Below are 26,088 nucleotides of genomic sequence, written 5' to 3'. Positions count from 1 at the left end.
TACGTGTGAGCACTGTGCCCGGTCCACACGTGGGTTCCTATAGATCCCACTTTACAGGCAGGGACACTGAGGCATGCAGAGCCAGGATACAGACCCAACAAGTGCGGCTCCTCTTCTGGGTGGCCCAGCCGATCTCTGACACCCACACTTACCCAGGCCTGGTGGCTGCATCGTGGACATGGGAGCAAGGCAGCTTTCTGGGTGAGCAGAGGCAGGAGCTGAGGCAGGGATATGGGCATCCTTTTGGGTACATCTAGTCCTAGAGCTGATCCAGGGGCCAAATGTGCCACCAAGGCCAGGTCAACCCCAGCACTGCCCTGTGGCTGGGGGTAGCAGGGAGCCAACAGTCCAGGCCCTACATCCTGTTCTAATAGAGTGACAAGTCTGATGAGGCTGGGGGTGTACAAGCACTGAGAAGGCAGCAGGACAAGGAGCCAATCATACGGGGTGGCAGGGGAACCCAGGGAGGCAGATACATGGTGGGGGAAGTCCTGGGAGTTGGACACATGGGGCAGGTGGGGGGTCCAGGGACCTAGACACAGGGAGTGGGGAGGGGAGTCCAGGGGGCTAGATACACAGCATGTAGGGTGGGTCCAGGGGGCTAGACACACAGGGTGGGGGGTGGATCCAGGGAGCCGGACACACACGTGGGGTGGGGAGGGGGCATCCAGGGAACCAGGTCTAGGCAGAGGCAACTGGCGCAAAGGCCCGGAGGCAGAAGAGGGTTTGGTGTGTGAGACGGGACTGAGGACAGTGGGTGAGGGGCAGCCCCACCGGGACACGTGGGTCCGGGAGGACGGGCTGTAGGGTGCCTGGGCTGCAGGCACAGCAGGGATTGGAGTGACCCAGTGTAACAATATGGGTGGGGGATGACACCAGACCCCTGGCTTATTGCCCCACCAGGGGAATTCCCAGACACCAGACACCCCCTCCACTCCCACGCAGAAGTGCGGGCTGAGGGTTCGGGTGAACCAGGCCCGGCTCCATTCACTGATCCGCAGATGGATAAGAACAGGTGCCATTTTCGGAGGATGTGAATGGTGGAGAATGGCTGGCCCTGAGGATGTTGTTCCCACAGGATGATGGGGGGGTCTCCGGGCCTTGGTCGGTCTCGACCCCCTTCCTTTCCCCCAGTTCCCCAACCAGGATCTGAGCGGCTGCGCGCACGGCCCGGGGCCCCGCCAGTCTCCGAGCCCGTGGACGGAGCCGGGAACTCGTGGCCTGGTGGCCGCAGCCGACCCTCAGGCAGGACTTGGTGGCGCCCCCGGCCCGTACAGACCCCCACGGGCAGCCTCGGCCGCCCCCGCCCCCGTGCTCCCCTCATCTCAGGGCAAAAGCTCAAGACAACCCTTCGGGACCGCGAGCCGGGCGGCCTCAGGGTGCGGGCGCCTGGGGACCCTCGGCCGGGCCGGGGGCGGCGAAGCTGGGGGCGGCGAGGGTGGGGGCGCCTCGCGCGGCGCAGCCCGCCGTCCCCATAGCCCGGAACCCAGTCCGGAGTCGCCCCGCTGGCCGGGGAGGAGGCCGGGCTCCCTCCCTCGATCCGCGGCGGCGGTCGGCTCGGCCCGGGGCGTCTCTCGGGCCTGGGCGCAGCGCTGAACCCGGCGGGGCGGGAGCGGCCGGAACCCAGCGCCAGGGACCCCGTTTCCTGTCGGCGGGACCCGAGCGCTGCACCGAGCGCAGCCGGACGCGGCCGACTGACCCGGTCGCTGTGGCAACGCGGCGGGACCCGGCAGCGCTGCTGGCGGGCGTTCGGGTGAGGCGCGGTCGGGCGGCGTGGGAGGCGCTCCGACCACTCTTCCTGTGGAAAACCTCGGGACTTGCTGTCCTGTCGGACGCAGCGCTCCGGTGGGGACCTGGAGCGCGAGGTCGACCCTCAGAGCCCGGCCGGGCCCGGACCGGGGACCCGCTGGCGGAGGCTGCGGCGGGGCGGGGCGGGGTGTGCAGCCGCGCTGGGCGGGAGTGTTTCCTTGGTCGCCCTTGGATGACCTGGGGCGGTGGGCGCTGCCGACCAGGGCCCCGCAGCCCCGGGAGAGTTCCCCGGGTTCCGCCGTCGACAAGGACGGCTCCGCGCCCGGGCAGCCTTGCTGCGTCTGAGTTTAAGAAAAAGAAAAAGAAAAGAAAGACTGGGCGCGGTGGTTCACGCCTGTAATCCCAGCACTTTGGGAGGCCGAGGCGGGTAGATTGCTTGAGGCCAGGAGTTCGAGACCCGCCTGGCCAACATGGTGAAACCCCGTCTCTACTAAAAATGCAAAAATTACTGGGCGTGGTGGTGGGCGCCTGTAATCCCAGCTACTCGGGAGGCTGAAGCAGGAGAATCGCTTGAACCCAATGTTGTAACCGAGCGAGTTACAGAGAGAACGCCACACTCTTTTTTTTTTTTTTTTTGAGACGGAGTCTCACTCTGTCGCCCAGGCTGGAGTGCAGCGGCCGGATCTCAGCTCACTGCAAGCTCCGCCCCCTGGGTTTACACCATTCTCCTGCCTCAGCCTCCCAAGTAGCTGGGACTACAGGCGCCCACCACCTCGCCCGGCTAGTTTTTTGTATTTTTTGTATTTTTTTTTTTTTTTTTTTTTTTTTTGAGACGGAGTCTTGCTCTGCCACCCAGACTGGAGTGCAGGGGCCGGATCTCAGCTCACTGCAAGCTCCGCCTCCCGGGTTCACGCCATTCTCCTGCCTCAGCCTCCCGAGTAGCTGGGACTACAGGCGCCCGCCTCGTCGCCCGGCTAGTTTTTTGTATTTTTAAGTAGAGACGGGGTTTCACCGTATTAGCCAGGATGGTCTCGATCTCCTGACCTCGTGATCCGCCCGTCTCGGCCTCCCAAAGTGCTGGGATTACAGGCTTGAGCCACCGCGCCCGGCCGAGAACGCCACACTCTTGAGACTAATTCAGGCGTTCTTTATTGCCGGCGTCGACCGAGAGATGGCTAGAGCTCGAAATTATCTCCGCCCGAGGAAGGGGCTAGATTTCTTTTTATACCTTGGTCTAAATAGGGGAGGGGGAGTCTAGCTGAAGCAATTTTTTTTTTACAGAAGCAGAACAGGCAAAAAAGTTAAAAGAGAAATGGTTACAGAAAGAGTTACAGGAAAAAACAAACAAAAAACAGTTTCAGGTGCAGGGGCTTCAATTACCACAAAATGATAAACGCAGGGGCTTTGGGTACCGTCAACAGAGCGCGCGTTCCCAGGAGCTGCTGGTACAGCTTGCTCCAGTTTCTTATCAGTAAGCGCATTCCTGGATGTGCTTGGAGTCGACTTGCACCAGGTACGTCCTTAAGGGAGGGGGATAAGAGGCTGCAAGCAAAGAAACCAACATGGAGTCTGTCCAGCTCTCAGCTAAGAGAGCGCCAATCAGGTTAAAACAAGGTAGGGTATGACACCACTAGGCAGAGGTTGCGGTGAGCTGAGATCGCACCATTGCACTCCAGTCTGGGAGACAAGAGTGAAACTCCGTCTCAAAAAAAAAAAAAAAAAAAATTGTCTGTAACTTAGAAAAAGGATACAAAAGCAGCACAAAGATTTCCCGTGTACCCTTTGCCCAGAGCCCCTAGAAGGCTGATGTCTTACAGAACCACAGTTCATTCAGCAACATGCAGACACTGGCGTTCATGTTAATACAATCCCATGATCTGGTCTCCAGTATTTATTCTTGCTTAGCAGCTGCTTGGTGGATGACTGTACCGTGGACTTATCCAATGATAAGTCCACTATTTTGTAAAATGCCCCCATTTTGGGTTTCTCTGATGTTTTCTCGTAATTGATTTCATATTACTCATTTTTGGCAAGAAAACCTCAACAGGGAAATTGTGTCCTTCCCAGTGTCTTACGAGCCACAGGATGCCCCTGGCTGTTGGTGCTCATCGGGTCCTGGGGGCTGAGGTGGTGTCTGCCAAATGTGTCCACAAAGTTGGGGTCCTTCCCTTTATAAATAATACATATTTTGTGGGGAAATATTTTGCCACTACGTAAAAGATCTTCTTTCTTTTTTCTTTTTTTGAGATGGAGTCTCTCTTCGCTGCCCAGGCTGGAGTTTGGTGGCACAATCTTTGCCCACTGCAACCTCCGCCTCCTGGGTTGAAGTGATTCTCCTGCCTCAGCCTCCCAAGTAGCTGGGATTACAGCCGCCCACCACCACTCCCAGCTAATCTGTGTATTTTTAGTAGAGACGAGGTTTCACCATGTTGGCCAGGCCAGTCTCAAACTTCTGACCTCAGGTGATCCACCACCTTGGCCTCCCAAAGTGCTAGGATTACAGGTGTGAGCCACTACGTCCGGCCTTTTTTTTATTGTTGTTATTAATTATTTTTTTTTTTGAGACTTGAGTCTCTCTCTCTCACCCAAGCTGGAGTGCAGTGGCTCGATCTTGGCTCACTACAACCTCTGTCTCCCGGATTCAAGCAATTCTCCTGCCTCAGCCTCCTGAGCGGCTGGGATTACCAGCGCCTGCCACCATGCCCAGCTAATTTTTTTTTTTTGTATTTTTAGTAGAGACGGGGTTTCACAATGTTGGTCAGGCTGGTCTTGAACTGCTGACCCCAACTGATCCGCCTGCCTCGGCCTCCCAAAGTGTTGGGATTACAGGCCCAAGCCACAACGCCCAGCAAGATCTTGTTTCTAACCATATACTTCTGTCACTAATTTTAGCACCCATGAGTGTTTCCCCAAAATAACTATTAATGTGCTATTTGTTAAATGATTTTTCTGTTTCCATTACTCCTACATTTATTAGTTGGGATTCTCCTGTAAGAAAGAACCATCTCTTCTCATCATTTGTCTATTAATTTTCATTAGTTTTTTTTTTTTTTTTTTGAGATGGAGTCTCACTCTGCCACCCAGGCTGGTGTGCAGGGGCGTGGTCTCGGTGTTAGTACGAGTTGCACTCTGTCGCCCAGGCTGGAGTTGCAGGGGTGAGGTCTCAGTGTTAGTACGAGTCTCACTTTGTCACCCAGGCTGTAGTGCAGGGGTGCGGTCTTGGTATTACTGCATCTTTTTATTCCATGGATTCTAACCCATTGCTATCATGTACTTTGTTGCTCACATTGTCCAGATTAAGGTGTTAGAAGCCCCTTCAAGTTGGCCTCTCTGTCCTCATAGCACGTCCCAACCTTCTGGAGCATTTTCTTTCTTTCTGGCACCACAGAATTCAGGCTCATCTTACGCTTGCCTTGACGTATCCCAGCATCAGTCATTTCTCCAAGGAGTCCTGGTTCCTTGTAGTTTAGAAGGTGGTGTTTTGAAACCAAGATCCTGGTACCAGATAGACATATTGCTTCTGCGATGCCGTTTCTTCTTGGTTTTCTTAATGGATAGAGCTAGGCAATGTGTGTTTCTTTTTTTTTTTTTTTTTTTTTTTGAGACGGAGTCTTGCTCTGTCACCCAGGCTGGAGTGCAGTGGCCAGATCTCAGCTCACTGCAAGCTCCGCCTCCCGGGTTCACACCATTCTCCTGCCTCAGCCTCCCGAGTAGCTGGTACTACAGGCACCGCCACTTCGTCTGGCTAGTTTTTTTTGTATTTTTAGTAGAGACGGGGTTTCACCGTGTTAGCCAGGGTGGTCTCGATCTCCTGACCTCGTGATCCGCCCGTCTCGGCCTCCCAAAGTGCTGGGATTACAGGCTTGAGCCACCGCGCCCGGCCGGCAACGTGTGTTTCTATACACTATACACATATAAATCTATTTCAGTGTATCTGTGTCCGTGTACATATTAAAACCTGTGGCTGGGTACAGCGGCTCACACCTGTAATCCCAGCAGTTTGGGAAGCTGGGGGGAAAAATCGCTTGAGGTGAGGAGTTGGAAACCAGCCTGGCCGACAAAGTGAGACGCCCATCTCTATAAAAAATTATAAAATAAATTAGCCGGGCATGGTGGCGTGTGCCTGTAGTCCCAGCTACTTGGAGGCTGAGGTGGGAGGACCATCTGAGCCCAGGAGTTTGAGGCTGCAGTGAGCTATAATCATGCCACTGCATTCCAGCTTGGGTGACAGAGTGAGATCCCATCTCAACAAACACAAAAATACCTGTGAGTTTATTACAAGTTACCCACTTGTAATCAAGTTAGGTTCACCTGTTTCTACTTCATTTTGAGTCCTTACTGATTTTAAGGGTTTTTGTTTTTTGTTGTGCTTTGTTTTTGGCACGTGAAACGTGTACGTGGTTCTAAAAGTCCGCAAAGTCTAAACTCAATGACAAGACTTTGACTTCAACTTCTATTTCTCATTTATTCACTTTTTTTTGGCAAGTGCACATTTAAAGAAAACAGCCCTTCATGTTCCTTCATGGTGGTGGTGCACTTCTTCTCCAGCAAGTGCCAGTGACAGAATTAAGACCTACTGCCAATCTCTCTTATTTCAGTTTTAAAAATGGTTGTGGCTACTCTTTGGCAGTCAGTGAGGAAGTGAAAAAAAAACATGGGGTCACAGGTACATAACTTTTGTCCCCTGGGCCTATTTAAAGAGTAGATGAGAGGCCAAGTGCAGTGGCTCATACCTGTAAGTAGGTGGGAAGATCGCTTGAGTTGTTGTTGTTGTTGTTGTTGTTGTTGTTGTTGTTTTTTGAAACAGTTTCTTGCTCTGTCGCCCAGGCTGGAGTGCAGTGACTGGATCTCGGCTCACTGCAAGCTCCGCCTCCTGGGTTCATGCCATTCTCCTGCCTCAGCCTCCCGAGTAGCTGAGACTACAGTCGCCTGCCACCTCGCCCGGCAATTTTTTTTGTATTTTTAGTAGAGACAGGATTTCACTGTGTTAGCCAGGATGGTCTCGATCTCCTGACCTTGTGATCCACCCGCCTCGGCCTGCCAAAGTGCTGGGACTACAGGTGTAAGCCAGTGCGCCCGGCCGAGTTGTAGTTTTTAGATGGGCATTTGAGGCTGCAGTGAGCCGTGATTGTGCCACTGCACTCCATCCTGGGCGACAGAGTGAGACTCTGTTTCAAAACAAAAGAGTGGATGTACTGAATTTAGCCTCCCAGAGGGCTGAGCAGCACTCTCTGGAATCCAACGGGCCGCAAGAGCTAAATTCAGTACATTTAAAGGTGAGAGGATCATTTGAGGCCAAGAGTTCAAGACCAGCCTGGACAACATAGTGGAACCCCATCTCTACAAGAAATTAAAAAAAAAATTAACTGGGCATGGTGGTGCCTGCCTGAGTCTTCTTTCCTGAGTACAAAGTGAGTGAGCCACCCCGGACCTGCCTTCCAGTCCCAGAAAGTGTCTTGTAAGTTAAGGGTATTAGCTGGGCGCAGTGGCTCACGCCTGTAATCCTAGCACTCTGGGAGGCTGAGGCGGATGAATCACAAGGTCAGGAATTCAAGACCAGCCTGGCCAAGATGGTGAAACCCCATCTCTAGTAAAAATACAAAAATTAGCCGGGCGTGGTGGCGGGTGCCTGTAATCCCAGCTACTTGGGAGGCTGAGGCAGAGAATCACTTGAACCCAGGAGATGGAGGTTGCAGTGAGCCGAGATCGCATCACTGCACTCCAGCCTGGGCAAGAGAGCCAGACTCTGTCTAAAATAATAATAAGTTAAGAGTATTAAATACATTTACATATGGAGATCATAAAAAGATATATATATTTGGGCCTGGTGCAGTGGCTCACACCTGTAATCCCAGCCCTTTGGGGACCGAGGCGGGTGGATCACTGAGGTTGGGACCAACATGGAGAAACCCCATCTCCGTGTATTTTTAGTAGATTTTATTTTGTGTGTATTTTATTCACAGGTCTGGAAAACTCACACTGTTTTTCCTCTACTCTCACACCACAAGAATCATCAGCACAGAGGAAGACTTCTGTGACCAAATGTGGCGGGAGAGGGCGTTTCTCACCAGCATGTGAGTAGTCAGTTCTGCAGCAGACTCGGCTGGGTGTCCTTCAGTTCAGTTCCACCACTGCCTGCCTGGAGAGAGGTCAGACCACAGGGTGAGGGCTCAGTCCCCAAGATGCAACCACCCAACGGGTTCACCCCACCCGCTGCCTAGGCAGAGCCGATTCACTGAGACGGGAATTAGGATTGAGAAAGAGTGAGTCGCGCAGAGCCAGCTGTGCAGGAGAATGGAGTTTTATTATGACTCAAATCAGTCTCCCCGAGCATTCGGGGATCAGTTTTTAAGGATAACTTGGTTTGTAGGGGCCAGTGAGTTGGTGATGAAAACCTAGGGAATTGAAGGTGTCCTCTTGCGCCGAGTCAGTTCCTGGGTGGGGGCCACAAGATGGGATGAGCCAGTTTATCATTCTGGGGGGTGCCAGCTGATCCATGGAGTGCAGGGTCTGCAAAATATTTCCAACAGTGATTGATCTTAGGTTTTACAATGGTGATGTTACCCCAGGAACAATTTGGAGAAGGTCAGAATCTTGTAGCCTATAGCTGCATGACTCCTAAACCATAGTTTCTTTTTTTTTTTCTTTTTGAGACAGGGTCTCACTCTGTCACCTAGGCTGGAGTGCAGTACTGCGATCACGGCTCACTGAAGCCTCAACCTCGTAGGCTCAAGCAATCCTTTCACCTCAGCCTCCCTGGTAACTGAGGCTACAGGCGTGCACCATCATGCCCCAGTTAATTTTTGTATTTTTGGTAGAGACAGCGTTTTGCCATTTTGCCCAGGCTGGTCTCGAACTCCTGGACTCAAGTGATCCTGCCTCAGCCTCCCAAAGTGCTGGGACAACAGGGGCCAGCCACTGCGCCTGGCCCTAAACCATAATTTCTAATCTTTTGGCTAATTTGTTAGTCCTACAAAGGCAGTCTAGTCCCCAAGTAAAAAGGGGGTTTGTTTCAGGAAAGGGCTGTTACTGTCTTTGTTTCAAACTAAGTTTCTCCCAAACTTAGCTCGGCCTACACCCAGGAATGAACAAGGAGAGCTTGGAGGTTAGAAGCAAGATGGAATTAGTTAGGTCAGATTTCTTTCACTGTCTCAGTTATAATTTTGCAATGATGTTCAAAGACTGCCCCGCTTCTGACACCAGTCACGAGTCCTGGCCTCTGGAACTTCTGACTGACCACTGGCTTCAAGTTGGGGTTCCCACAACCCCCTCTTTGGGTTCGATTTGCTGGGGTGACTCACAGAACCCAGGGAAACACATACTTTTTTTTTGTTTTTTTTTGTTTTTTTGTTTTTTTGAGACGGAGTCTCGCTCTGTCGCCCAGACTGGAATGAAGTGGCCGGATCTCAGCTCACTGCAAGCTCCGCCTCCCGAGTTTACGCCATTCTCCTGCCTCAGCCTCCCACATAGCTGGGACTACAGGCGCCCGCCACCTCGCCTGGCTAGTTTTTTTTTTTGTTTTTTTTTTTTTTTTGAGGCGGAGTCTCGCTCTGTCGCCCGGACTGGAGTGCAGTGGCCAGATCTCAGCTCACTGCAAGCTCCGCCTCCTGGGTTTCCGCCATTCTCCTGCCTCAGCCTCCCAAGTAGCTGGGACTACAGGCGCCCGCCACCTCGCCCGGCTAGTTTTTGTATTTTTAGTAGAGACGGGGTTCACCGTGTTAGCCAGGATGGTCTCGATCTCCTGACCTCGTGATCCGCCCGTCTCGGCCTCCCAAAGTGCTGGGATTACAGGCTTGAGCCACCGTGCCCGGCCTGAAACACATAGGTTTAACAGTTTATTATAAAAGGTATTACAGAGGATACAGATGAGATGCGTAGGGGGAGACATGGGGAAAGGGGTTTCCTGGAGGACCCCCCAGCCCCCCCACCACTCCCCAGGAACCTCTCCAAACCCTGTCCTTGTGGGTTTTTAGGGAGGCTTCTTGAAGTCAGCATTCCTTCGCCCAGGGTAGAGGGTGGGAGCTCTGGGGAGACGCTTATGACCTACAATGGAAAGTCAGGTGAGAGTAGAGACCTGGGAGGATTCTGTTTCCTGAGGCCTGACACGCCCAACATTGTAACAAAAGACTGTGATGAGGGAGAGTTATGAGCCAGGAACTGTAAGAAAACCATGATGCGTCATTATACCACAACGGGTAAACCTACAACATCACCATTAGATCAGCTCAGTATTTTTAAAATGAGAAAATCTAAGTGATGGGATGCCCCCTGGTGCTGTTCCAGCCCTTGCTGGGAGGTTCTCCTGGAAGAGGGTGCCTGCTTGGCAGTGGGTCCGTACCCTCCCCGGAGGCTTCTCCTGCCGCTCCCCAACCCGGAAGCTTCATGTGGTCCTTCTTGAAACCAGGTGCTTGCTAGTGACGCCTGCTGGCCAACAGGCAGATTGCGTCCAGACGCTGAATCCGTGCTTTTGAAAGCCAATTAATCTCAGCCTTGAGGCTTTGGGGATCATCCAGAGATGGGATTTGTACGGAAGCAGGGCAGGCCGTTCTATGATGAGGTCAGAAGGAAAGGCGCGCCAAGCCCAGCTGACTTACAGGCCCTTGGTGTGTGGAGCTTTTTGTGGGTCCTGAGTGTGATGGATAAGGCGCTGGAGAAGCTGGGCGCTCCCTGGGTGCTGCAGCGAGTCACTTGCTGTGTGGATTTATCAAGCTGCTCTTCTGTGCAGAGCACAGAGGCCTGGTAGCACCCATCTCACATAGAGGGGGTGGTGCGTGCCATCTGCCTGTCCTGGCTGCCTGAAGCTTTTGATAAGACCTGCTGAGTCCTGAGAGCTGGTGGGAAGGAACCTCACCCAATGTGGGGAGAGGGGTCTGGGGGCCTGGAGTAGCACGTGTGCAGAAACTGGCAGATAAAGGCTGCTCTGGGCCTACAAGGAGCAGCTGAAGCCACGCAGGCTGGGCCCCGTCCTCGGTATGTCTTCATACACTGTGCCAAGGAGATCGAACTTTATTTTGAAAATGGTCAGGAGTCGCGGGCAGATTTGAGGTAAGATCGCGTGATCAGATTCTCAGAAGAGCGACCCCCATGGGTGGCTGTGATCGATGAGTTACAGGCAAGCCCAGTGGCAGGGCGCCTGGTACCGGATGAGAGCCACAGGCAGTCCTCAGAGAAGAGGCCCGTAGACCTCACAGACCTCAGGCTCTGCAGAGAATGGTTGTCATGACTCACGGGCACTGTGTGAAGGGTTCTGAGTCATCAGAGATCACAGTGATGTTCCATCATTTAATGTGTATTTGCTGATATTCCAATTCTTTCCCTGTGTGTGCACAGGTATGTGCATGGCCTCTATGTACAAAATGTTTCAGTCGCCAAGACTGTGCCAGACAGTGGGACTCACTACAGCTGACACGGGGGCGATGGCGTTGTGCCAACATGAGATGGAAGTTAGGAGAGCTTCCCTGCAGTGATATTCAGGTTGAGGTCCCAGTGGCAGGAGGAGCCTGCCCTGTGGTTAGGAGGAACTTTGCAGGCAGAGGGGCACCTGCCACACATCCCAGGCTCTGGGGGCGCGTGGCCGTGACAGGAAGGAGTCTGGGGTCCAGGTGTCCTCAGTGGAATGGGAAACCTGGTTAAGCATTTTTGAAGAGATTCCTTTGGCAGCCAAGAAAGTGGGAGTGCGCAGCAGAGGCCAGTTGAGGTCTTTTGCAGTAAGACACTGTGGTGGCCAAGGTGTGGGCACAGGGTGGGCGACAGCGAGAGGTCAAGGGTCATTACGCAGGGTGGACGGTAGGGACACTGTAGGAGCTGAGGGAGACGAGGCACAGGAGTGTGGGAGAGCACTGAGATGGTCGGTAGGGACCCCGTTAGTTCGGGCAATGGGTGGGCACGTGCAGCTTGGAGGAGCCAGGCCGCGGTGGTCCAGGTGGCGTGATGGGCCTAGGGTGTTGGGCGGGGCTGGGCAGGGGGCTGCATCACAGGAAGCGTGTGGGATGAAGGCCATGTTTGCTCCAGAGCCTCGTCAGAGAAGTGCCGTCTCAGGACCCCCGGGGCCTCATGCCCTGCTGAGCAGCCCTTTCTGGAGGGCCCACGGGTCTTGCAGCCCCTTACCCACCTCCTCCTCGTGCTTTGTCACGGCTGGTGCGCAGCCTGGCTGTGCCCTTGTACCCGCTCCCTCTGGGAGTTGGGGCTTTGTACAACCTTTGCTGTGCCCTGAGATGCAGAGGTACCCTAAGGCAGGCTGGGGCTTCTTTCTGCTCTGGCAGCAGCTCCTGGGCCATGTCCCACCAGGCTGGAAGTTTGTGCTTGTCCCTCAACTGGGTGTGGCCCTTTTAGGCCAGGTAGTGCCCCTGTGTGGACACCAGAGAAGAATTGTGGGGGATTTCTGTGTCCAAATGGAGCTCATACTTGGACCTCTAGAGGGTTGGGGGCAGCCAGGACCAGCCAGAAGAAACTTTCTTTTTTAATAGACCACTCACTGTGGCGTGGAACTCCTGAGTTCGAGTGACCCGCCCACCTCAGCCTCTGAAAGTGCTGGGATTACAGGCAAGAGCTACTGTGCCCAGTTTGTTGGTTTTTGTGATCTTTGTTTTTAAATTTTATTTTTTCTAGCACTTTATTTTTATGGCTTTACCAAAATACCAGTCCATGATGAAAAAAATAAAAGAACAAAGGAGGCCGGGCGCGGGGGCTCAAGCCTGTAATCCCAGCACTTTGGGAGGCCAAGACAGGCGGATCACGAGGTCAGGAGATCGAGACCATCCTGGTGAACACGGTGAAACCCCGTCTCTACTAAAAAATACAAAAAACTAGCCGGGCGAGGTGGCGGGCGCCTGTAGTCCCAGCCACTCGGGAGGCTGAGGCAGGAGAATGGTGTAAACCCGGGAGGCGGAGCTTGCAGTGAGCCGAAATCCGGCCACTGCACTCCAGCCTGGGCCACAGAGCAAGACTCCGTCTCAAAAAAAAAAAAAAAAAAAAAAAAAAGAGAACAAAGGAATGTACTCTTGGATGGTATATTAAACCGTTCTTACATTGCTAGAAAGAAATACCTGATGCTGGGTAACTTATAAAGAAAGAAGATTTAATTGGCTCACGGTTCTCCCAGCTGTACAGGAAGCATAGCGTTGGCACCAGCTTCTGGGGAGGCCTCAGGAAACTTTCACTCATGGCGGAAGGTAAACGGGGAACAGGCAGAAGCAAGAGAGGGAGTGTGAGTGGCGGAGAGATGCCACATCTCACCAGAACTCATTATCACCAGGCACTTTGAAATGACAAGATCTCCCCAGAACTCACTGTCACAAAGACGGCACCAAGCCACGAGGGGTCTGCCCGCACGATCCAAACACCTCCCACCAGGCTCCAGCTCCCACGTTGGGGATTACAATTCCACACAAGATTTGGGCAGTGATAAATATCCAAACCGTATCAGGTGGTGGATCTTTCAGGAGCAGGGCGTTGGGTGGGAAGGGGCGTTGGTTCTGAGGGACTGACCCAGTATCAGTCTTCGCGTAGCCACTTAGCAGCCTTAGTTTTCTCAGCCGTGAAATGGACAGAGTGCTGCGTTGAAGCTATTTTATAGAACCTAGCTCTTGTAGCTGGACAAACCATGTTTCCCATCTTTCCTTCCTCTACTTCCTCTGGATTTCTTTTTTTTTAATTTAATTTTTTAATTTTTGGAGAAAAGAGTCTTACTGTTGCCCAGGCTGGAGTGCAGTGGTGCAATCTCTGCTCACTGCAGCCTCCGCCTCCTGGGCTCAAGTGATCCTCCAGGCTGGAGTGCAGTGGTGCAATCTCTGCTCACTGCAGCCTCCACCTCCTGGGTTCAAGTGATCCTCCTGCCTCAGCCTCCCGAGTAGCTGAGATCACAGGCATGCGCCACCATGCCAGGCTAATTTTTATGTTTTTAGTAGAGATGGGGTTTCACCATGTTGGCCAGGCTGGTCTCAAACTCCTGACCTCAGGTGATCCGCCCTCTTTGGCCTCCCAAAGGGCTGGGATTACAGGAGTGAGGTACCGCGACTGGCCTTTTTTTTTTTTTTTTTTTTTTTGAGAGAGTCTTCCTCTGTCGCCCAGACTGGAGTGCAACCTCCGCCTCCTGGGTTCAAGCGATTCTCCTGCCTCAGCCTCCCGAGTAGCTGGGACTATAGGCACGTGCCACCAAACCAGGCTAATTTTTTATATTTTTAGTAGAGACAGGGTTTCACCATGTTAGCCAGGCTGGTCTCAATCTCCTGACCTCAAGTGATCCACCCACCTTGACCTCCTAAAGTGCTGGGATTACAGGCAATGAGCCACCACGCTCAGCCTAATTTTTGTATTTTTAGTAGAGACAGGTTTTTGCCATGTTGGCCAGGCTGTTCTTGAACTCCTGACCTCAGGTGATCTGCCTGCCTCAGGCTCCCAAAGGGCTAGGATTACAGGTGTGAGCCGCTGCGCCCGGCCATGGTAACTTGATAGGGAATGTGAGGTGGGTACTGTGGAAGGAAAATTAGGGCCCCTCACGGCGCACCCCGAACCTGCCTTCTCTTTACTGCAGCGGCCACCATGCTGCCACTGGACTCAGAGCCGGCCCTGAATGAGCTGCTGCTTCGCAAGGAGGAGGAGTGGAGGGCGTTGCAGGCCCATCGCAGCCAGCTGCAGGAGGCGGCTCTGCAGGACACACGGAGCCAGCTACAGGAGGCGCAGGGGAAACTGCGGTGCCTGCAGGAGGACTTTGTCTACAACCTTCAGGTGCTGGAGGAGCGGGACCTTGAGCTGGAGCGCTATGATGCCGCCTTCACCCGGGCCAGGGAGTGGGAGGAGGCCAGGCGGGCAGAGGTGAGCGAGCTCAAGATAGAGGCAGCTAAGCTGAGGCAGGCGCTAGCCAGAGAGACCAGGAAGGTGGAGGAGCTGCAGCAGCAGCAGCAGCTGGTGTGGCAGGAGCATCGCCTGGAGCTGGAGCGCGTCTACAGGTGAGCTACCCACCGACGAGCCCTCCCCCGCAGCGCTTGGCGGAGGCCCCCACACGCCCCCTGCTCCGCTGTGCCGCCCGAGCACTGCCCACTCTCACTGCCCCTCCTCCTGCTGCTGATTCCGGGCCACGGGGGCTGGTCTGTCTGAGTGGCCGAGTGCCTCGTGGCCTCTGAACGTGTGTTTGTTGAGTGAATGTGTGTGGATCCAGGAATGCCCTGTCTTTTTCTGGGCTCTGATATAACTCTGAAATTAATGGAGATTGGTTTAAATATTTGGAATTTATTTCGTTAATTACTAATCTATATTAACACATATTTGAATTTATAATGATTTTAATATGAAGTCTCTAGTAATTTCAAAACCAAATGAGCTGACTTAAGGCAAAGTCGACATAAAAACCTACAGCCTTTGTCGTGGGGCCTGTCATGGGGCCCCTGGAACTTACCCACATGCCTGGTATCCCCTCAGCTCCACTCACCCAGCCGTGCTGTGGAGAGTTTGGGGAGACAGGAGGGAAGGAAGGAGGACAGGCTTCTCTGACAAAATCTTCCATCCCCCACTTCGGAAGCACCGCAGGTTCATCATAGCACATTAGCAGTTAGAGGCCCTTCCTGTGTAATGCGTGTGTGCAGGTGTCAGGAGAGCCGGCTGCACTCTCTGTTTGTACTTAACAGGAGCCTGGATACTTTTTTTTATGTTTTATGTATTCTTCTAATGTAAGCAGCTTTTTTTTTTTTTTTTTTTGAGACAGAGTTTCGCTCTGTTGCCCAGGCTGGAGTACAGTGGCAGGATCTCGGCTCACTGGAAGCTCAGTCTCCCAGGTTCAAGTGGTTCTCCCACCTCAGCCTCCCGAGTAGCTGAGACTATAGGTGCCCACCACCACGCCTGGCTATTTTTTTTTTTTCCTGTATTTTTAGTAGAGATGGGGTTTTGCCGTGTTGCCCAGGCTGGTCTTGAACTCCTGACCTCGGGTGATCCACTGGCTTCAGCCTCCTAAAGTGCTGGGATTATAGACATGAGCCACTGCACCTGGCCATAAGCAGCTTTTTAAAGCACTTTTTAAAGCCACAGGAATAAACTACTCTTATAATAGAAAGTCATTTCTCAGAGAAGACGCTGTGGTGGAATGGCAAAGTGAAAGCTGCCACAGGCCATCTGTTGTGTCATCTCCAGGCCCTAAAGAGAGCTGACTGCGCACACCGCTCCGAAATGTGCGTCCAGCACTTTCCTGATCGATTTGTGGTGTCTGTTCTTTGTGTCAATGTGCTGGGTTCTGCCGCACCCTTTTAACTGACCGGCTACCCTCTGTTGTGTATGCTGGGCCCGTTTGCTCAGAAGGGTCTCAGATGGGTGTGAGCAGGCCAACAGGACCACGCCAGGTGCTCCTGTGCAGCAGAGAGACCTTCTGCGGCAGGTCAGGTGCAAGGAGAGGAGACCCACGTTGGTAGGTGCGGTGCCACTCTGGCTCAGAAGCCCCAGCCAGTATTCCACAGCCAGTATCTCCTGTAGCAGCCCACAGGGATCACGTCTGTGGTCCCTGCAACAGATGTACCCCAACGAGAGTCACTGTCTTCTACGAAGCCCACAGTATTTATGGTTCCTTTATCGCATCTTTCAGTGTGGATAAACAGCGTGGATAGAAAGTGCCAGTCAACAGTCATTTGACCCAAGCAGCACTGCTTGGTAATATGGCACACACCCATGTGCCACCTTCCCAGGGTCCAGGGAAAGAGCTAGAGAGTTGAGCTGGAGGTCAGCTTCTCCCTGAGTGGAGAGAGAGTGTCTAGAAGCTCCCGTCCCCAGCATGAAGGCTGGCACTCAGGCTGCACCTTGTCCAGACGCCGAGTCCATGCAGGCGCATGCAGTGCTTGGACAGCTGAGGCCCACTTGCCCTCCGTGTGGGGGCTGACTTTCTCATAGCTGTTTTCCAGAGTGTTTAGAGTATCCTTTTAAAAGTGCCTTACATTATGTGGTGAGGTGTCTCTTCAAGTCTCTTGCTCATTCTTCTCTCCAAGCGTGGTATGTTCTCAGCCATGTTCAGGTACTTGTTCAGTCTCACACTCTTGTTTTTTTTGAGACAGAGTCTCTCTCTGTCACCCAGGATGGAGTGCAGTGGCGTGATCTTGGCTCACTGCAAGCTCTGCCTCTGGAGTTCAAGGGATTCTCCTGCCTCAGCCTCTGGAGGAGCTGTGATTACAGGCGCCCACCACCACGCCCAGCTAATTTTTGTATTTTTAGTAGAGACGGGGTTTCACCATGTTGGCCAGGCTAGTCTCGAACTCCTGACCTCAAGTGATCCACCCACCTCGACCTCCCAAAGTGCTGGGATTATAGGCATGACCCACCACACCCAGCCTGCTATAGCTTTTTCTTTGCTGAGATTTGTTTTTCCATTTGCTTTATTCGATTACTTGAAGTGCTTTTATAGCGACTGCTATAGCATCCTTGTTGAAGAATTCCAGCGTCTGTGTTATCTTCGTGTTGGCATCTACCTATTGTCTTTTCTCCTTCAAGCTCAGATCTTTCTTTTTTTTTTTTTTCTTTTTTTTTTTTTTGACACGGAGTCTTGCTCTGTCGCCCAGGCTGGACTGCAGTGATGCAATCATGGCTCACTGCAAGCTCTGCCTCCTGGGTTCATGCCATTCTCCTGCCTCAGCCTCCCTAGTAGCTGGGACTACAGGCACCCGCCACCACACCTGGCTAATTTTTTTGTATTTTAGGTAGAGATGGGGTTTTACCTTGTTAGCCAGGATGGTCTTGATCTCCTGACCTTGTGATCTACCCACCTTGGACTCCCAAAGTGCTGGGATTACAGGCATGAACCACCGCACCGGTCAGATCTTTCTGGTTTTTGGTTGTCAGGTTTTTTTTTTTAATTGTATCCTGGACATTTTGGGTTTTATGTTGTGAGACTTTGGGCCCTATTTAATTTCCTCTTTTATAGATTGGTGTAGCATGCTGGTCCAGGTGGGGCTGGAAGTTCTGCTACCCTGTGGGTCCTACTGAAGCCACCCCTTCGTAAAAGCAAAGCACCAACTTTCACGTGTCAAGTACACCTTGAAAATGTATTACCTTTGCTGAATATTTGGTGTGGCTTTTCTTAATGCTGTTTTATTACCACAGTGACAAGAATGGTGAGATCGACCACCACCGGGAACAATATGAAAATCTAAAATGGAGGCTGGAGAGAAAACTTGAGGAGCTCGATGGTGAGCTTGCTCTGCAGAGACAGGTAGAGCCTCTGGGTCAGCCCCTTCCTGGGTGCTTTCCCCGCCTGCCCATTGGGAAACTGAAATCATGTAGGGCTGAGGAAAAGACAACCATTTGGTTCATTGCCTGCATTCCCCTTGGGAGTACAATGGTGTCATCGGGGCAGATGCCACTGAGATGGTCTGCAGGGACACAGGATGGGATGTCTACATGCAGCCACCTCCACGGTGTTTCCTTGTTTCCTTTCCTCATGGATTAGTCAAGGTTCTCCAGGGAAACAGGCAATAGGAGATGTGTAGATATATAGGAGGTAAATTATAGGAATTCATTCATGCAGTTATGGAGGCCATGAAGTCCCACAGTTTGCCATCTGCAAGCTGGAGAACCTGGGAAGCTGGTGGTGTAATTCAGCCCAGGTGCAAAGGCCTGAGCACCAGGGAGCCACTGATGTGAGTCCTGGTCCAGTTCTGAAGGCTCAAGATGCAGGAGCCCAGTGTCCAAGGCAGGAGAAGGCGAATGTCTCAGCTCAAGCAGAGAGAACGAGTTCACCCTTCATTGCATTTCGTTCTATTCAGGCCCTCAGTGGATTGGATGACACCCGTCCACACTAGGAGGGCAGATCGTCTTTACTTCGTCCGTGAATTACAATGCTAGGCTCTTCTGGAAACACCCTTGCAGACACTCCCAGAAATAATTTTTTACCAGCTATCTGGGCAGCCTGTAGCCTAGTCGTTTGACACATGGAATTAACCAGCACACCTCAGAAATGATGAAACTTTTAAATTTATTTTTAGAAAAGTATAATTTTAAAAACATGAATTTTTACTGTAGAAAAGAATTTGGAATTCAATTATGGTAAGTTTAAAAACAGATGCTTCAACTGACAAATGGCAGTCACCGAATTTCTCCTCGGGGTTCTTGAAACTCAGCCTACACCTCCAAGAGACTCAGTTGTGGTGGGGTTTTGTTGAAAGACATCCTGTAGATTTATATCCAGAGACCACAGTCAGAGATGCCGCTACTGTGTGCATATGTGACAAGGGGCTGCGTCTCTGCAGGTATACATGTGATGAGGGACTGTGCCTGTGCAGGTGCAGGTATATGACATGGGGCTGTGTCTGTGCAGGTGCAGGTGTCAGGAGGGGCTGCGTCTCTGACAGGTGTCACGAGGGGCTGCAGCTCTGCAGGTGTCAGGAGGAGCTGCGTCTGCAGGAGTCACAAGGGTCTGCATCTCTGCAGGTGCAGGAGTCACGAGGGGCTGTGTCTCTGCAGGTGTCATAGGGGCTTCTTCTATGAAAGTGCAGGTGTGATGAGGGGCTGCATTTATGCAGGTGCAGGTGCAATAAGTGGCTGTGTCTATGCAGGTAGGTGCAAGTGTTACTAGAGGCTGTGTCTATGGGGGTGTCATGAGGGGCTGCGTCTGTGCAGGTGCAGCAGTGATGAAGGGCTTTGTGGAGGTGTGACAGGGTCCCCTCTCTGGTCCTGTCGGATGTTGGGAGCTTGGTCATAGTAGCATAGGCCAGTGTGTTGAGAATTTGCCACAGTCAGGTCAGCAGAGAAGGAGGCCACGCTCACGTCATGATGGGCCCTCGTGTGGACTGTTCACTTGTCCCCGGAAGTGCTGAGCTCACTCCCCTTGTTCACAGGTCCCTGAGGCTGCTTCTGAAATGGCCTGCAGAGGACTTTCTCTTGGAATTCTCAGAGACCAAAGAGCTTTGTCGATTGTAGGTGAGTTTGAGAACACCCGGAGTTCATTAGGCATGAAGCCAGCATCTAAAATCTGTGGTCAAGCAGTGACCAGTGGTGACTTTTCTAAGTAATGAGGCTTTCTCAAGTGGCTCCAACGTCACTTCCAAAGAAGGAGTTTGAGGAGGATCCAGCTGTGGGTGGTCCTGCCCAGCAGGTGGGGGGCTCTCGGCAGCATTTGGGAACAGTGGCAATTTGAGACTGGTTGTAGTTGGCGGGGCACGGCCATTCTTGTCAGGGTTTCTGGTTGGGCCGTGACTCTGACTGACTTCCCAGGCTGTCCACGCCAAATTTCTCAGACTCAGCAGGGCTCATTCAGGGAGAGCCATCTCAGATGTTGGGAACATGTATTTTTTATCATGTTCGGATAGTAGCCTTGTCTCTGGAAGGAAGGAAACGTGATGTTTTAACATAGCAGCTTTGGTTACTAGGGGAAATTTGGGCGGCACGCATCTAGTGTGGTTCTGGGCAGTCTGATCCTGTGTGAGCTCTGGGATGCTGGCACCGGCTGTTGGGAAGCTCTGTTCTGCTGCTGGCATCTCAGCCTTTTAGTTACTAAACTGGGGTCTTACATGCTTGTCAGTTTCATGGTTTCCCTTGTTCTGATTTCTTGTCTCTTGTTTTGGAAGATCTTGGTGTTTGTTATTGTCAGAGGTAGAATTGACTCAATGGAGATAAGGATTTTTCTTTTCTTTTTTTTTTTCTGTGGCGACAGGGCCTCACTATGTTGCCTGGGCTGGTCTTGAACTCCTGGGCTCAAGCGATCCTCCCGCCTCGGCCTCCCAGAGTGCTGTTACTGGTGTCACTGACCCCAGCTTCTCTCCTCGACAGTGTGTGTGGTCCTTCTCTGTTGACCACTGTGTCCTGCTCACCTCTGGATCCCACCTCCCAGGACATGGGTGGGGGTCTTTGCTGGGTTCCCACTGTTCTTTCACCATGAAACCTATTTGTTCCAGGAACTGCGGCTGGAGTTTGAATTGAAAATGCAGAAGAGGGAGCATGAATTCCGTCTGCAGACTGACAGCATGAGCAACACAGCCTTGTCCCAGGAGCTCAAGGTAACTGGGGACACCCTTGGGTCTTGAAGGTTTTTTGGTTTTTCCTTGGTCAGGTGTGGTAGCTCACACCTGTAATCCCAGCACTTTGGGAGGTCAAGGCAAGAAGATCCCTTGGGCCCAGGAGTTCCAGACCGGCAAGCAGGTGGGCCATGTGGATGCCCTGTGCCCCATGACAGGGTGGGCACTCCCATCAAAGGTGGGCACTGGGTGCCAGTTCACCTCTGCCCCCATCTGCTGTGTGAGTTGATCACAGTCCTGGATACCTGCCCGTGGTGGCATCATAATACGCAGATCAGTAGGAAAAGCAAGAGCTGAGTCTCAATGCCTGCCAGGCCGGGCGCAGCCCGGTCCTCATGTCGGCTGACTTGGGTGCAGCAGCCATCGTCACCACCCGTGGCTTACAGGCTGGGAAACAGGCCCGGGAAGGTACCGAAGAGCTCAGTGTGCAGCTCGAGTGGCTTGCTCAGCACCGAGCCCCTTCCTAGACCCCTGGCTTTGTGTTTAATTTCCTTGTTTAAATAACGTGCAAATTATGTGCTAAGAAATGAAGTGCAATTAAATTGGTCTGTTGGGCTTGGACCAATTAGGGTATTAGGGCACCCTAATGGACTGATTTTGGTGGGGTACTGAGTGCTGTCAGGGGGGTCAGTGAAGGCCAGGTGCGGTGGCTCATACCTGTAATCCCAGCACATTGGGAGGCTGAGGCAGGTGGATCACCTGAGGTCAGGAGTTCGAGACCAGCCTGGCCAACATGGGGAAACCCTGTCTCTACTAAAAATACAAAAATTAGTTGGGTGTGATGGTGGATGCCTGTAATCCTAGCTACTCATGAGGCTAAGGCAGGAGAATTGCTTGAACCCAGGAAGGGGAGGTTGTAGTGAGCCGAGATCGCGCCATTGCACTCCAGCCTGGGCAACAGAGCGAGACTCTGTCTCAAAAAAAAAAAAAAAAAAAGTCATTGAGTCTCATTTGAGTTGTGTTAGGACATTCTCACTCTTTTACTGCTTCTTTGCTTCTTGAATTTTCATTTTTCTTCTCCCTCCCAATCCTGATAAAATGGCAATATGTACCCTAATGCCTCAGTGTCTTCTAATTATCGCCTCATTTTGAACTCTTTTTTATCATTCAAAGGTTAAACTACTGCACAAAGAGCTGGAGGCTCTGAAGGAAGCCGGGACAAAGGCTGCAGAGAGTCTGCAGAGGGCAGAGGCCACCAACGCCGAGCTGGAGAGGAAGCTCCAGAGTCGAGCCGCGGAGCTCCGGGACCTGGAGGCCATGAACTGCGCCCGGTGCGTGAGTCCTTCATCTCCTGAGGCCTGCTCTGTGGCAGCCTCGCAGGCCAGGACCAGAGTCTGGGGGATTCTACCTTTTCTGCTCATTCCAGGCTGGCCTTTGCTTTCATCTCACTTGCTCCTTCCACAAATATTTGTTTTTTTTCAGGGTAAAGGACTTAGAGGATAAACTTCACTCTGTGCAGCTAACCAGGAAGAAGGAAGAGGAAACATTTAAGAGGAAGTGAGTGTTTTGCCTCCCAACATCGTGCTGCATGTCAGTGCTCCCAGGAGAGGAGGGAAGTGGAACCATTGTGCTGACGCCCCAGGGAGCAGAGGGTCCCACTCCAGGGGTTGGGGCCTGGGAGCCCACTGCTTTGCATTTCTTTGTTTCTCTTTTCTTTTCTTTTCTTTTTTTTTTTTTTTTCCTTTCTTTCTTTTCTTTTCTTTCTCTCTCTCTCTCTCTCTCTTTTTTCTGTCTTTCTTTCTTTTCTTTTCTTTCTTTTTTTTTTTTGAGGCAGAGTCTCACTCTGTCTCCCAGGCTGGAGTGCAGTGGCGTGATCTTTGCTCAGTGCAAGCTCCACCTCCCGGGTTCGCGCCATTCTCCTGCCTCAGCCTCCTGAGTAGCTGGGACTACAGGCGCCCGCCACCGCGCCCGGCTAATTTTTTGTATTTTTAGTAGAGACGGGGTTCCACCGTGTTAGCCAGGATGGTCTCGATCTACTGACCTCGTGATGCGCCACCCTCGGCCTCCCAAAGTGCAGGGATTACAGGTGTAAGCCACCACGCCCGGCCCTCTTTCTTTCTTTTCCTTTCTTCCTTCCTTCTTTTCTTTTCTTTTCTTTCTTTTTCTTTCTTTCTTTCTTTTTTTTTTTTGAGAAGGGTCTTGCTCTGTGCCCAGGCTGGATTGCTGTGGTACAATCTTGGCTCACTGTAATCTCCCCACCAAACCCCAGGTTCAAACAATTCTCATGTCTGAGCCTCCCAAGTAACTGGTACTATAGGCGGGCACCACCATGCCTGGCTAATTTTTGCATTTTTAGTAGAGACAGGGTCTCACCATGTTGGCCAGGCTGGGCTTGAACTCTTAGCCTCAAATGACCCACCCACCTCCTTGGCATCCCAAAATGCTGCGATTATAGGCATGAGCCACCACACTCAGCCTTGCTTTGGATTTCTGTTTATGCCCCTGCTTTGGACTTTTTGAGTGGTGTTTAGACTTCTTAGTGCTGTAAAACGTAAAACTTAGACTAGGTGGAGTGGGAAGCTCATCTGAGCCCGGGAGATTGAGGCTGCAGTGAGCCATGATTGTGCCACTGTACTCCAGCCTGGGCCACAGAATGAGACCCTGTCTCAAAAGCAAAACAAAACAAAACAAAACACACAATTTTTAACACCTGGCCAGGCGTGGTGGCTCAGGCCTGTAATCCCAGCATGTTGGGAGGCCGAGGCGGGTGAATCACTTGAGGTCAGGAATTCGAGACCAGCCTGACCAACATACATGGTGAAACCCCGTCTCTACTAAAAATACAAAAATTAGCTGGGCATGGTGGTGCGTGCCTGTAATCCCAGCTACTCAGGAGGCTGAGGCAGAGAATCTCTTGAACCCGGGAGGTGGAAGTTGCAGTGAGCCAAGACCACGCTGCTGCACTCCAGCCTGATGACAGAGCAAGACTCCCTATCAAAAAATCAAAAAATCAAAAATTAATTAATTAGTTAACACCTAAGTTAGATATTAACTTTTAAAACTTCAAGGCTTTACTTACTAACGAGTTAATCAGTTTTAGATTATAGCCATTCTACTTTGGTGATACAGTAACCTTTATTTTTTAAACTGTTGTGGGTAAAGAATTTTCTTCCCTTGGATCTATAACTATCAAGTTTTAAAGAGCCCTTTTCCTGTTGAAATGGTTTTTATTGGGCCAGGAGCGGTGACTCACGCCTGTAATCCCAGCACTTTGAGAGGCTGAGGCGGGTGGATCACGAGGATGGGAGATCGAGACCATCCTGGCTAACACGGTAAAACCCCATCTCTACTAAAAATACAAAAAAAAAAAATTAGCCGGGCGAGGTGGTGGGTGCCTGTAGTCCCAGCTTCTCGGGAGCCTGAGGCAGGAGAATGGTGTGAGCCCAGGAGGCGGAGCTTGCAGTGAGCCAAGATCGCACCACTGCACTCCAGCCTGGGCGACAGAGCGAGACTCCGTCTCAAAAAAAAAAAAGAAATGGTTTTTGTTACTCAGTGTGGGTCATGTGACCCCAGGCAGAGCAGCAGCAGGTTCTCCGTGTGCCTGGCATTGCCGGGTATCATGGGATACCCAGAAAGTAGCCATCATGGTGGTCCCGGGGCAGTGGCCCTGGCGAAGCAATTGGAGAATCCACCTTACAAGCTGAAAGGCAGTGAGGTCAAGATGGGATGGAGCCAGGCAGGCTCTGAGAGGACAGGGCCAGGTGGGGCAGCTTTGCTCAGGAGGGGAGCTTAGGCCATGGGGTCTGGTAGGGGAGGTCAGTGAGTTCAGCTGGGAGGATCCTGGGCCTGGGTGCCTTCAGTGGGACCCCATGAACCTGCACAGGGGCAGCCTCTGTGTCAGCTCCCGCAGGTCATTTCCTTTTTCTTTTCTGAAGAAACGTTGTGACTATAAATAAAAAACACATAGGCTGCTTAGGAAGATACTGTGTAATCACAACGGGTGATGGACAGTGACTCAGGTGCATTTTCTTGCATCTTTTATTGACATGATATTTGTGCAGTTTGTATAAATCGAGAAGAACTTCAAGGACACTGTCTTTGCTATTTCTAATCAGATCTGCAGTGGGAAGCTGCTTTCCAGCCTGCTGTGCAGACCCTACTGGTGGTGGTGAGAGAGGGTTGTGCCCTCAGCTGGCTCGCGTTGTGAGGGCACCCATCAGGGTTCTCATATCTAGATGAGGAAACCAAGGCAGAGTCGAGCCCAAATAGACACAGAGCAGATGGCAGTGGTGGAGGACTGCTTGCTTAGCTGCACCGTACGGCCATGACGAAGCTGGACAGACACTGTTTCTCTTCGTGTGTTTTTAAGTCTACACCTAGCATATTTCAAAATCATAAATTGAAATACAGTTGTTGCTTAAACAATGAGGGGGTTAGGGGCATCTAGCCCCATGCGGTCAAAAATTCACATATAACTTTTCACTCCCCAAAAACTTAACTACTAAGAACCTACTGTTGACCAGAAGCCTTACTGATAATACAGTTGATTAACACACATTGGGCATGTTATGTGTATTCTATGCTGATTCTTAAAGTAATGTTAGCTAGAGGAAAGAAAATGTCATTAAGAAAATCACACAGCACTTTGGGAGGCCGAGTCAGGGGGATCACTTGAGGTCAGGAGTTCGAGACCAGCCTGACCAACATGGTGAAACCCCATCTCTACGAAAAATACAAAATTGGCCGGGCGTAGTGGTGCACGCCTGTAATCCCAGATATTTGGGAGACCGAGGCAGGAGAATCGCTTGAATCCAGGAGGTGGAGATTGCAGTGACCCAAAATGGCGCGCCACTGCACTGCAGCCTGGGTGACAGAGTGAGACTCCATCTCAAAAAAAAAAAAAAAATGAAAAGAAAAAAACAGAAAATCATAAGAGGCCAGGCACAGTGGCTCATGCCTGTAATCCCAACACTTTGGAGGCCGAGGCAGATGGATTGCTTTATGTCAGAAGTTCGAGACCAGCCTGGTCAACATGGTGAAACCCGTCTCTACTAAAAATATAAAATTAGCTGGGCATGGTGGTACACACCTGTAATCCCAGCTACTTGGCAGGCTGAGGCAGGAGAATCACTTGAACTCGGGAGGTGGAGGTTTCACTGAGCCGAGATTGCGCCACTGCACTCCAGCCTGGGCGACACAGTGAGACTCTGTCTCAAAAAACAAAAAGAAGAAAAAAGAAAGTAATAAAAAAGTAGAAGTAGGTTGGGCACTGTGGCTCACACCTTTAATCCTAGTACTTTGGAAGGCCAAGGCAGGTGGATTGCTTCAGCTTGGGAGTTCAAGACCAGCCTAGGCAACATGGCAAAACCCCTTCTCTACAAAAAATATAAAAAATTAGGTGTGATGGCTTACACCTGTA

At 51.7% G+C, this 26,088-nt stretch overlaps 1 protein-coding gene and 1 long non-coding RNA gene across 8 annotated transcripts in view; one reads left to right on the top strand and one right to left on the bottom strand.

Moving 5' to 3' along the window:
- The first annotated feature begins 657 nt into the window (after window positions 1-657).
- Window positions 658-26,088, top strand: part of CCDC57 (coiled-coil domain containing 57) — a 137,535-nt gene continuing 112,104 nt past the window's right edge. For 2 of the 5 annotated variants that reach the window (XM_033181675.1, XM_033181677.1), the window contains exons 1-7: window positions 659-1,753; window positions 7,713-7,898; window positions 14,282-14,696; window positions 17,821-17,929; window positions 20,610-20,711; window positions 21,843-22,000; window positions 22,152-22,226. In XM_033181675.1, the coding sequence (XP_033037566.1) occupies window positions 14,290-14,696; window positions 17,821-17,929; window positions 20,610-20,711; window positions 21,843-22,000; window positions 22,152-22,226 (851 nt within the window). In that variant the 5' untranslated portion in view covers window positions 659-1,753; window positions 7,713-7,898; window positions 14,282-14,289. Of the gene's footprint in view, window positions 1,754-7,712; window positions 7,899-14,281; window positions 14,697-17,820; window positions 17,930-20,609; window positions 20,712-21,842; window positions 22,001-22,151; window positions 22,227-26,088 lie in introns of all 5 variants that reach the window. The other 3 variants (XR_004430300.1, XM_033181676.1, XM_033181674.1) reach the window with 3 other exon arrangements.
- LOC117066374 lies at window positions 7,960-10,527 on the bottom strand. Of its 3 annotated transcripts, none has more exons than XR_004430302.1 (3): window positions 10,344-10,527; window positions 9,692-9,792; window positions 7,960-8,259 (listed from the first exon to the last, which is right to left on the bottom strand). It is a non-coding gene; the product is annotated as an uncharacterized LOC117066374 (long non-coding RNA). The 3 variants fall into 3 exon arrangements; XR_004430304.1 differs by lacking the exon at window positions 10,344-10,527 and adding an exon at window positions 10,088-10,306 and having other exon boundaries at window positions 9,702-9,792; XR_004430303.1 differs by having other exon boundaries at window positions 7,962-8,259; window positions 9,702-9,792.

The sequence above is a fragment of the Trachypithecus francoisi genome, unplaced genomic scaffold (genome assembly GCF_009764315.1).
Source record: "Trachypithecus francoisi isolate TF-2019V2 unplaced genomic scaffold, Tfra_2.0 Lachesis_group20, whole genome shotgun sequence".
NCBI classification, from domain to species: Eukaryota; Metazoa; Chordata; class Mammalia; order Primates; family Cercopithecidae; genus Trachypithecus; species Trachypithecus francoisi.
Note: the sequence above shows the minus strand (reverse complement) of the source record. Positions and strands in the feature narration are given on the sequence as shown.